Source organism: Oryzias latipes, chromosome 21, assembly GCF_053564925.1.
Source record: "Oryzias latipes strain Hd-rR chromosome 21, Olatipes_Hd-rR_3.1".
Taxonomy (NCBI): domain Eukaryota; kingdom Metazoa; phylum Chordata; class Actinopteri; order Beloniformes; family Adrianichthyidae; genus Oryzias; species Oryzias latipes.
The window spans coordinates 24,881,136-24,892,932 of NC_136257.1; the positions used below are offsets into that span (position 1 = coordinate 24,881,136).

The window sequence follows — 11,797 nt, forward strand, 5'->3', positions numbered from 1 at the left end:
TAGAACACCTTTGCTATAAAAAGTTACACAATCACTTTTGCCAGTTAATTTTTACCCGATATATAATACACAGAATAAAAAGTACTTGTAACAAAATATTGATTAAGACATGACAACACATGATAAGTTAGAGTGGTTTCCTTTTAATTGTAACTGTGTTATGTGTAGCAAAGTGAAAAAGTAAGATATAGTACATTCCTAAAAACATGCTCAGAAATTACTGAAAAATTTGGAATTTGAGAAAATAATAAAATAATGCTAGAAACTTTGTCTTTGGACATGTGTGACTTCCCTGGTGAAGGCACAGACTCCTCGACACACAATATATTAAAATTCATATGAATAGTTTAATAAGATTGTTAGTTCAATAAGTTAAGTTTTAGGTTTAATTTAGGATTAAAGTCAAGAGAAACTGAAAAACTGATCAAAGGAACACTCCCCCAAGTAGTTTGTCTCTCCGTTTTCAACTTTTACCCAAAATCTGACTCAAATATATTAGTAAAAGTATTTTTAACTTAAAAAAACTATCAATATTTAATAAATTGAGGAAGTCTGCAAAGTCAAGTTGTAAGCTTTTATGTTTGTGCTTCAAACATTTTTCAAAAAACACTTTTGTCACTGTTTATGAAAGAAAAATCCAATGTTCTTAAGACTGCATTAATAGAAAGACTTAATGTTAGAGTTATATAATTATCATTTGCTTGCACGCTATAATCTCCATAATATGATTGTCTCATTTCTATCTTTCAGTAAGAAAACAATGACCTGAAAAGTTCTGATTATAAGAGAATATGATGTTCCTGTTGTTTCTGATTAAATGACCCACATTCATGTCTGCAACCTTCAGTTTTCAATAAAAGAAGGCTTCATGCACTAGGATGGCAGAACTCCTCTGTGACAGTTCACGCTGTCACAGACCGATTCTCCTTCTGCAGAAGTCTAGCAAAAGTTCTCATCTCCTGTGTGGTTCTTCTCTTAATTAAGGAAAAAGTCAGAACCCTGACACTTAATGTAATGTGTTAAATATAAATAACAAGTAAAAGATAATTATGCTCATACTTCAGCTTTAAGAACTAGAATGCAGCTCCCCTAAATAAACAAAATTCAAGATTTATTTATTGGATAAGGAGCTAAGAAATTATTTTCAAGTTTCCAATCACAATTTATTGAAATCATGACTCATAAGTCCCCCTTTTTTTCCAAGTAAGATTTAATAAATTAAAGTGATCGTGCACAAATGGGTACAAAAACATTACAGTAAAAAATTAATTCCACAAAAAGGATTTCTAATACAATAGAAATGTTACGTCAGAAAGAATACACCAGTATTTACACAGGAAGAAGGAAGGCTCATTTAACTAAAAAATAGATTTCACTTACAAATATTTAAGATAAAAAAGACAGCATCATAAAATTGACCCCAGGAAAAGTAGTAACATATTTTTAAGTCCAGCTGAGAAAGACCCACTAGAAAGGAATGTGGACGATAATAACATCAGATCAGACCAAAGCAAACAAAGAAATTACACATGCTGGGAAACAACTACAAAGAAGAAGACCTCGCACCATGCATGCTGGTCCTTAAGTTAGTTCCTAAAAATCCCCCGACAGAAATGGGGAAAAGTGAAGAACTTGCAAGTAAAAGGTTCATCATTCAGCCCCAAAACTGGGGAGGACAGATGTTAGTCTAGTCCATACACAAGGCAGTAAAGATGGAATGACCAATGTAATACAAACAGTAGTTTTTTGCACAAAAAATGGTTAAGGACTGTCCTACAAAAGTCCTGAGGGGAGTCTAGAAGAGCACCTCCTCATTTTTGATGAGTACCTCCACCACCTGTCTCTGGTAGCGAACGTCATTCAGCGCAGCCATGGCATCCTGGTTGGGGGCACGCATGAGCGTGGGCCCAAAAACAATACCAAGGTTCTCTGCACTCATCAGGTTGAATTTTTCATTTTGCGTCACCCTGTAACAGATAAAGAAACAACTGAGCATCCAAACGAGGTCAAAGAGAAGATGAAAATTATTTTTTTTTAAAGAAAACAGTGGCAAAATATTTAAGACAGTACTTTTAAATTAGAAAATCCAATGTATGTCCACATTTTTTATCTGAATCTTCAAGTTTTTTCTTTGTTTGTCTCTATTATTCACCTTCTCAAGTGGGCCATGAGGTACTTGAGAGTTTCCCTGTGTGAAAGTGGCAGCAGAGCGAGAGCCTCGCGGAACGCTTCCAGCTTTTTCTCTGGATCTGTGAGTTCTGGCAGACAGAAAGGAGGACGTGATTAGCATGAAAAAAAAATTACTGAATGGGCCCACAGGGCTCAAGCTCACAGGCCTGAAAGATAAGCAGCCCTGGACCAAAGTCTCTTTTTAATTACTAAAAAAAAAAAAATGTGTTAAAAAGCTGCTCAAAACCTCAAAGGAAAAAGAGAAGAAAAGAAGAAAAAAAAATCACAAAAAAGGTCAAAAGAGGGTAGACTCAAACCAGACATAAATTAATCAAAGACTTTAAACTAAGAAAAATAAAAACAACCACAACTTTGAAACAAGACAAAGAATACTGGAACTAAAAATATACATGAAAAATGTATTAAAAAGGCACAGCAAAGCTAAGATACCAGACTCAAGACATTAAATAATAGAAAAAGAAAAGGAATTTAAAATAATTGCTTCTGTCCCAAAAGATTCACTGTTGTTCATTTTATCTAATACTTAACGAGAAAAGTACAACAAGATGCAAGGCAAGAAAAAACTTCCTAATATCACCGCAACAACTGATATTTTTAAAGTGTAAAACTTTAATATCATGACAGTTAACAAATGTAATCAGTAAAAAAGAAAGTTTAAGTAATGGGTAAGTCTAACATAAATGTTCAAAACCAGTAGTTTTTACACATTTGTTCTGTATACAATACATAAATATTGAAATAAATGTTTTTCCGCTGTATTTTCTACTTCTAAAGACATTTACATGTCCTTAATTCTTCACAGTGATTGCATATAAAATTCACGTTTTTTCATTTCAAATTATCCATTATTATATAGTAAAATTGGAAAAATACTGAAATATTCATAACTATCAAACTATACATTTTAGCCTACTGCAATTTGTTGTTAAAAACACAACATGTAATCATTAAAGTTAACTATTTTATTCACCATTAAACCCCAGTTACTATAACAGTTATTTTGATCCATTTTACATTTATAATTTTGATCCATTTTTATATTTAATTATTTTATACAGCATTAACTGGCAAAAACTGTAATATGTTCAACAATTTTGATTCTAAACCTTTAAAACTGAAAAAACTACAATTACACCCTTTTTTGTTGCATTCACCATCAACTTCCACAGCATACTGTATTTACTATACTAAATTATACAATTTTGCATTCTAAAACTTTTAGTAACTGATAACACATGAGCAACAAAGAATTTATATTTGAATGCTTTGATTTTAATGTTTATTCTGTAGCTGGTTTAAAAATAAAAAAATATATAAATTCAGGGGATTTAAGTCAATTAATGTAAAAGCAATTGAAGATTTTGAGAACAAAAGTTTAGACTCCAGGTCCAACAGTACATAAATAGATAGATTTAGTTTTCCAGGCTGTTATCCAAAGCCATCAACAAACCAAATCAACAGTTAAGTAACATAGTAGTGGGAACAAAAGCAGAAAGTGTAATCTGAATGATCTAAAGTTTTTTTTTTTTTTTTTAAAGGATCGTGTTAAATTGTGACGTACTTGCAGCCTCGATGAACCTTGGGTAGGAATCATATGAGATGACAGGAACAGGCAGATCCCGGAGGTACAGTTTGAGCGCACTCGTGATGATGTTGATGTCTTCATATGCTTTCACTGAGATGTCTGTCTTCTCACCATCTGTGAGGAAGTGTGATGGAAAAGGGGGAAAGCAAAAGGGGAGAAAGTGAGAGCTTTGTAATGGCTCACTTTTTAGCACAGAGAGATTTGGTGAAACAAAAGAAAGAAAAGTTATTGCTGTGGAAACAATAAAGCTCCGACTATCAGTGCATTGCAGTGGCTATTGTCCTCCCGGCTTGTTTAATTCTGACTCTGTCTCAGTCATGCATCTCTGCCGTGAGAGCATGGCCTACTTGTGCAGGCAGACTGAACATCACAGCTCTGTGAGCTGGAATGACACTCGGTCACGGATGATCACCTGCATGCCGATCTGACTCTAGTATCACTGCAGCAGGATTTTTTTTTCTTTGCAACTAAGTCACTCTGCCCTTGAGCAAGACAGTTATTTTTTTCAGTCAGCTGTTCACCGAACTCCAACAATTTCACATTTGAGGCAGTTTGCAATTCCTGAAATCCCTCCGCCATAGAAGAGATCTTTAGGAGTGCATAATTTGAAAAAAAATCCTGTTAAGACCCTTGGTTCTGGTTTGGATGTTTGCAAACACACAATTTCTGGCACATTTCGTTTTTGTGACATAAATGTATGAAACATAGATGATACAAACCTTTGTCAAACCCGGTCTTGACTTCTTCCACTGAGTCACTAAATCCAGATATTCTGTAGAGGCCCTCTGACTTTAGTCCTTGAAAAGCAAACATAAAGCATTCAAGTGTGGTGTAGGAAAACATATGCATATTTAAATAGGTCATTTAGGAAATACTCTTAAATGGGTTTTGGAAATTAAGGATAAAATGTCCTCATTGTCTCGGCAGAACAACACGGCCTGATGTGAGTAGTTTTCTGCACCAGTGAGCAAAAATAATAAAGACATAAATCAAACTTAGAAGTATATTGAAGGGAAGACAATAAAGGAGCCACTGGTTTGCCTCAAAACTGAATTATTTAACTGAAAAGCAATCAACTTAGGCAGCAGGAAAAGTGTAATGCATTCCTAATTACATGTGTACAATTACCAGAAATGTCATCACTCTTTTCAGTCAAATCCTCAAAATGAAGCAATAACCAAGGCGCTAATTGAATCCCATTTTCAGCACGTCAGCTTAAACACTGGAGATCATAGCAATAAATTACAGGGAAATCTGTTTTGTACAGTAAATACACCCCTTTTCATCCATTTGTCTTGATTATTTGCATGTATTTTATTAAACAGACTGAGACAAACTAACCTCTGGACTCGATCTCTCTGATGCACATGTCCACCACCATGGGTCGAGCCGTGTTGTAGGCTTTCACCAGGGTCGTGAGGTCACAGCTGTACACCTTACGGATGTTTCTTAAGTTGGGTTTGCAGTCGTTTGCAGCCAGAGCCGAACACTCTTTGTGAAAGTTCAAACCACAATCTGCAAAAAACAAACACGGCATTTTGTTCATAAATGAAACGGTGCTATATCGCAGACTCGCCAAAAAAAATCCCTTCATAGATAAATATAGGATGTACAAATGAGAAAATATAAAGCCTTAATATAAACGCTGTGTTTTTGTTTTGTCCTTTGGCCTGTTTCCAGCTTCCTAAAAATGCTGATCAGCTCCTAAAATGTCACAACACCTCTAGAGAGCAACTTCTCATCACATTGAGTCACCTTGAGCGGTAAACAGATCCAAATACACCTCCAGATGGTCACTCATGAATACAAAAAATGTACAAAATAATGAACACAGATCCACTGGAGAAATGCTTGGAATGCTGTCTGGAAAGCTGCAGACAAATCTGACAAAACCATGCAAACAAAATCCCTTCTTGAAGGTCCTTTCATGTTTCAAAAGCGTATTAGTGGTGATGTTAGTGAATGCAGTTTACTTCAAGCTTTGCTCTCAGTCACAGTGGATGAAGCACAGCTTGCTGCGAGATCTCCACAGAGGGAAGATCCAAAAAAAAAAGAAAAAAAAAAAAGAGTGGTGCTGTTTTGTAACCGAGACTCATGTAGGGAATTAGAGGAACAGTGAAAATGCTTCAGCACAGGGGAGGGACAGTAGACACTGCTGCAGCTCTTTTCTTTTCCGAATCTAAGCTCATACTCAACTGCTGTGGAAGCGGCAACTGTGGCGCTGCAGGCAACAGAAGACCTACTTTCTCAGACTAAAATAGGGCAGCCCTTTAAGCTCAGAAATTGTAAAAGCCATCTTTAAGTTAAAAAAATGTAAATATTTTGATTTATTAAATTTATAAAATGCAATTTTAAGTAAATCTATGAATTGTATTAAAAAATAGTTTCTAAGAGTATAGAAACTGTGCTCCTAGAGGATGACTGACAATATTTAGATTAACCCTTGTGCTATCCTAGGCACTTTAACATTGGGAGTGGGGTTATCTAGACCCCACAAGACAGTGCGCTGAACCTTTTTTCTTCAATGATTTGTGAACCTCACTGGTGTCCATGGAATACATGAAATCCTCTCCACCTTTATCCACCTTTGTCATGGTATGGATAACATGTCAATGTAAGGGTGGGGTCATCTAAGATAGCACAAGGGTTAAAATGCGTCTCTAGAGAAATTCCCACCGTTTGAATTTATATGCATTGAGGCTGAAATGTAATTACCTTAAAAGATTATTCACTTAAGGACATGAGACAGGCTATAATAGTCAGAGGCATGTCATCAGACGCAGGCCTACTGAGCTTTTCTTGTCCATGTGGGGAGACGGATGGCCTTGGGTCTCAGGTGGGGTGACTAACCTCCTGGGACATCAAGAGGCAGGAGAAAAAGGACCGTTTCCAACTCTGTAACTGAAGCCAGGATGCTGCAGCCCGGTTTTAAGAAAAGGCTTAATGATGTGTTGCTATCATTTATAATAAGCCCTTTTAGTCTCTTAGTCTAGAACTGAAAAACAAAAGGTTTACTTTTTTTTTCTCCACCAAGTAGTTATGATAAATGGGGATTGAGCTGTGTGACCCAGCTGACTGGTTGAAGCCAGCTGAATTTTAATGTGTGCAGAATCAGAGCTCCTTCCCTCACTCTCTCTGTTCCGCTCCTCATTAAAAGAGACATGCCAGCTTTGTTTTCCTTCATGAGCATGATGGGATGAGGCTGAGCTGGGGGTGCAAACTGAGGAGAAAATGTGCCACAACAAGCGCAGGCAGAGGCTGGCTCTCTAGTACTCGGTCAAAAACATCTCGCACAAACAAAAAAGAAGGGGGATGGAAGAACATTTTTTTTTGGTATGCAAATGTGAGTCATGTGAGAGTTTGTTGCCCCAGATTTCCCTGGCTGGGATGGAGTCCAAAGGAATGTGGGTATGGATGGGACTTTTAGCGTATCAGCTTTTAGATTGATTTTTTTTATTCACCAAAATCAACAATAAATATCAGAGATATTACGTTCAAATGACACCTTTTCCTGACAAAAAACACACACACACACACACAAAGACACTCTGTAAGAATAAATTCAAATTAAAGAAATGATAAAGATGGAAAAATATGTACAGCATCAAATTATATCTTGTTCATAATCAAATAATCAGAAAAATGTAACAAAAGGCTTTTTATGAATATACAAAGATGTTACCTACTTTTGAATGACTTTAGATATGCTTTTAAGAGCTTACAGTAAAAACGTTGAACCTGTATATGATCAGAGTGAAGCCACAGAAAGCTTTTATTGTTGTAATATTGATGACAGAATGGGATGGCCATGGGTTAATGCATCTTTGACGAAGACTTTCTAAAAGCCTTGGGAAACACACTCATAAATGACCCTACATTCTCCATCTCAGTGGAGAACAAAGTGGGTCAAAAAAAGAGGCTTTTTATACCATCAAACACATCTGTTACGTCACAGCTATATGTAGCCCCCATTTCTCTATAAACCATAATCCACAAACCACTGTTGAGATTTTAGATTAACATCCGGTAATCCATTGCCAGATGCACCACCCGTAAACACTGATGTTCAATTTGTGCCCTAGAGGCACAACAAAAGAGTCCTGTCATGTTCCAGAGAGTTATAGGAGACTGTGTGAATGCTGGGATGGAGTCGTACCTGTGCATTTGACTCCCTGAGCCATCAGCCCCCACATAAACCTGGCACAGTGTTCACACCAGTGCGGCCCCCGAAAGTTATGAACCTACAGCAGGGAGGAAGAGGACAGAAATGTTGGAGGAAAGCACCATCATATCCATTTGCATTAAATTGTGAGACTTGGCCCAAGGACAGGTGTGGGTATCAGGGGAGTTTTTCAAAGGAAAACGGGAAAGAAGAAATGCTCTCCCACATTCCTGTGGGTGACAACAGCTCAGCCAATCAGGAGGCTCTTGAACTAATTCAGTGAAAACATAGCTACAATAGGCAGAACACGAGCTATATGAGACCCTCATGGTTTCCCGATTATCCAAGATCACAATAACATTTTTTAAGATCACAAAATCTCTAGATTTCATTTTAAAATAATAATAAATCTGCACTTTTCAGAGGGCATACTGTTTTAAGAGTCAATTCCTCTCTGAAATAATATCTCCTTACTGTTTCCCCTCAACAATAGTTTAATCTCCCCATCTGGTACTCTCATTAACAGCAGTGGACCAACAGATTTTCTTTAGATAAAGCCACACTGGACACACCAAAACAGCTCTGTTTTCCAACCCCACCGACCCAGCCCCCTCCACTCTTCCGTCTCCCACAAGGAAGCTCAGTGAAAGAGCCCTCTGGCCACACATGATGACATTAAACTCCCGTTTTGTCAAGGCATCGGCTGACAAGTCGACTCAGTCTTACCTTGAAGTTGTGGACTTTCTCTGACTTGGGTGTCCAGTCGCTGTCCTTCAGCGTGGCTCTGCGAACCAGTGAGGAGAGCTGTGAGCAAGCTAATATTTTAATTGGTTGCCAGAAAGTGGCTGAAGTTTTTTGTGGCCCCATCCTCATTCCCAGAGCCGTTGCCAGGATGTCCTCCTGACTGGCCTCCTGTTTGGCCTTTTCCACTAAAGGCTTCTCTTTCTTTTGAACGTTGTAGGATTCTCTCGATGGCATCCTGGAGCTGCAGTTTCCCAAATCAGGTGAAAACCAAGTAGAAAAATGCCCCAAAAACATAAGAGAGAGGCAAACTCCTTGATATTTAAAGTAAGTTTAGGTCAAATGATAAAAGTTGCATCGTCTTAAGAAAATAGGGACAATACTGACAAAAAAGGACATTTATGAATTGCAAAAGAGTTTGCAAATATTCAAAAAAGTAGGAAAAAAAACCCAAAAAATGTAGTCCCTGAATCTTGTCACAGTTGTGACAGCAGATCAAATGAAACCTCCGCGATAGGAGTGCCAGGTTTTATATAAACCAGTTGCAGCCTTGGGTGCTGGTGTGCTTCTCTGTGAATGTAAATGCAGATGAGACGAGCGGTTGAGCTAATCCTCTCCTCCCTGTGCAGAGCTGATATTCTCCCTGGAACGGAGACAGCACACTGTTGTGTATGGATGCTGCCAGGGCGGGCGGAGAGAGGGGGAGGAGTCCGGGTGGGGGGGGGGTTGGACCCCGTGGAGGAGGCAGCAGATTAAATGGATCTCACCAGCCAATCACAGTTAGAGGACACCAGTCTCGTAGTAGCGTCCACCCCGCCCCCACTCCACCATCAGATATCCAAGCAGGGGGAGCTGAAATGAGAGTGGGATGATAATGAGCAATGAATGAATCATGCAGCCGGAGTGGGCTTCAGCCCGGAGAACTTGCGACAGCAGTGGGCCGTTAGAAAGAGAAGCTATTTTCAAAATCTTGTTGCCACAGAAACTGGAACCACAAAGAGCGAGAAAACAAATGATGCCGTCATCAAGCCTAGGCTGAACTTCTGGATGTGATACAACTTTGTTTTATGTTCGATTCATGTGTGAACAATGACAAGCCCAAAAAAAGAGAGACAAAACTGAAACAGAAGACACAGAATAACAAATGTGTTTTTTTTCTGGAGGGCACAAAGCAAGTTGAAAGAGATAAACATTCAAAGAGCAGAACTCTGTCTGCACTGCTGCCAATAAATAGATAAAAATTATGAATTTCAAGTTTACTTAAAGACCAACTGTGATGAAAATCGTGTTTTTGGTGTTTTTAGCATGTTCTTGTGACACTTTTCTGATGGAGAACAAAGAAAAGCTTCAAAATTTAAAGTCATTTTGATTCAGGAGCAGACAAAAAATGCTGTTGGAAAAAGCTTGCAGGTGTGATATAGAACCTGCAATAGCAAGCCACAAGTTCCCTGCTTCGCTCCATTCTGATGCATCAACGTTCAGACAAATAGCTCCATGTTCGTTTTTGTTTTCCTCGTTTAATCTGGCAATGCGCATGTGCCCCAGGGCACAGGGTATTAATTCAAACAGACCGTCTTTGCGACAGTTTGACACCAATTAAAAAGGAGAAATATTCAATTGCGAAAAGGAAATACTTTCTTATTGCATTTGTTCTCTTTCATAATTACAATGCCACACATGAAAAATAAAAAAAACTCAATTTTCATCGGAGGGGGACTTAATAGATCACTGTACATCAGAAGTCAAATAAGTCTGTAATTAATCCTTAAAGAAAATTTTAAAAACTATTTTTCCGCCAAATATGAGAAGAAAAAATAAAATTCACTTGTTAGCAGCAATTCTTGAACATTAATAAATAAAAACAGGAAAATTGCTAGAATTCAATCAGTTGGAGAGTTTTTGTCCTTTGAAGTCTTTGTCTGGATGTTCATTGACTTGAGTTCCACACTGACGAAAGCCTTTATTGCCAGAATACAAATGAGATATCAAATTTAAACTGAAAACTGAAAAAAAAGAAGAGATTCGTAACCCACATGTGTGATTCACACTCTCAGTCAAATGTGATTAAGTTCTCACATCTCCAGAGTCTAATTCAGACTCAGCTGCTGATGGTCTCACCTTTGAAAGCTGAAAAGGGAAGTTACTCTACTGTCTGAACACTAAAAACGAAACAAAAAAATCAATGCTGTTGAACCTCTTGCTGCTTTCAGTTCATCGGTGAAGAATCAAAGCAGGACTGAAAGAAGCTGAGAGGCTTTGAATATAACTGTGCATATGGAGAATGGCATCCCAAACTGCAGTTTCTGACAGCGACAGGCTCAAAACATAAAAGATGTGACACAGAGAAGCTTCCCTCCGTCATGCTCAGCAGAAGCTTTCGCTCAGGAGGGAACCTGAGAGAAGAGCAGATAAAACACTGTAAGAGCCTTTTATACGCAGCAGCTCATCCTCTCAGACCTGGAGCCATTTCAGGGGCTTTTGCAATGTAATTGTGTTGCCTGCTGTTGAGTGCGGAAGGACTGCCTCACTCCCAGGATGTGGTTGACTTTGAACGCAGCTCTAATTGACACTGATTGATTTGCTTGTTTTCCAAACATGTCCAGAGAAAGAACCTCCGAGGACGGATATCTGGGATGTGGTATCTGTTACATCTCTAAAGTCCATCTGTGCTTTACCTGGAAACGTGATCTTATTTGAAAATCTGAGCCGTTACGCATTTAGATTTTAAACAAAAAGTCTTTGCATGGCAAGCAGATTTATTTATATAACACTTTCTAACAAAAAAGCTATTGAAATGGTCTTATATAAAGAGTAAACTGTATTTAAACAGAAAAAAAAGGTAATACTGGTAAGGTAATTTGGGAATTTAATTCCGATTTAACCCAGAAACCGACACAATGTCAAAGTTTTCTTTCTTTGAATCTTAATTTCCTTTTTCCCTCCCTCTCTGTCTAATCCTTTAAGCTGTTTCTGTGGATTTCAGGCCTGTTACATAATGAAATGGTCCCCTCATGCACTGCTGACCCAAAACAACATAAAAACCAATTAAAAGTGCAGAAACATTCAGTCATACCATCTAAAATACAAGATTTCAGGGACATAACATTTATGGCAGATGA

General features: G+C 37.9%; 1 protein-coding gene across 1 annotated transcript; it reads right to left on the bottom strand.

Annotated features, from left to right (window-relative positions):
• Positions 1–1,189: 1,189 nt before the first annotated feature.
• chn1 (chimerin 1) lies at positions 1,190–9,532 on the bottom strand. The gene is made up of 7 exons (XM_004081764.5): positions 8,664–9,532; positions 7,932–8,016; positions 5,117–5,290; positions 4,495–4,572; positions 3,752–3,889; positions 2,153–2,258; positions 1,190–1,967 (listed from the first exon to the last, which is right to left on the bottom strand). The coding sequence occupies exons 1-7, from the start codon at positions 8,973–8,975 to the stop codon at positions 1,796–1,798; spliced, it is 1,065 nt and encodes a 354-aa protein (XP_004081812.1). The 5' UTR covers positions 8,976–9,532; the 3' UTR covers positions 1,190–1,795.
• Between the last annotated feature and the right edge of the window lie 2,265 nt (positions 9,533–11,797).

Coding starts and splice junctions, on each gene's coding strand:
- chn1 (XM_004081764.5), bottom strand. CDS start 8,975: ATGTTTTTGGGGCATTTTTCTACTTGGTTTTCACCTGATTTGGGAAAC. Junction 5,291..7,931: donor TCAGGGAGTCAAATGCACAG/GTACGACTCCAT, acceptor TGTTTTTTGCAG/ATTGTGGTTTGAACTTTCAC. Junction 4,573..5,116: donor CAGAGAGATCGAGTCCAGAG/GTTAGTTTGTCT, acceptor TTGCTTTTCAAG/GACTAAAGTCAGAGGGCCTC.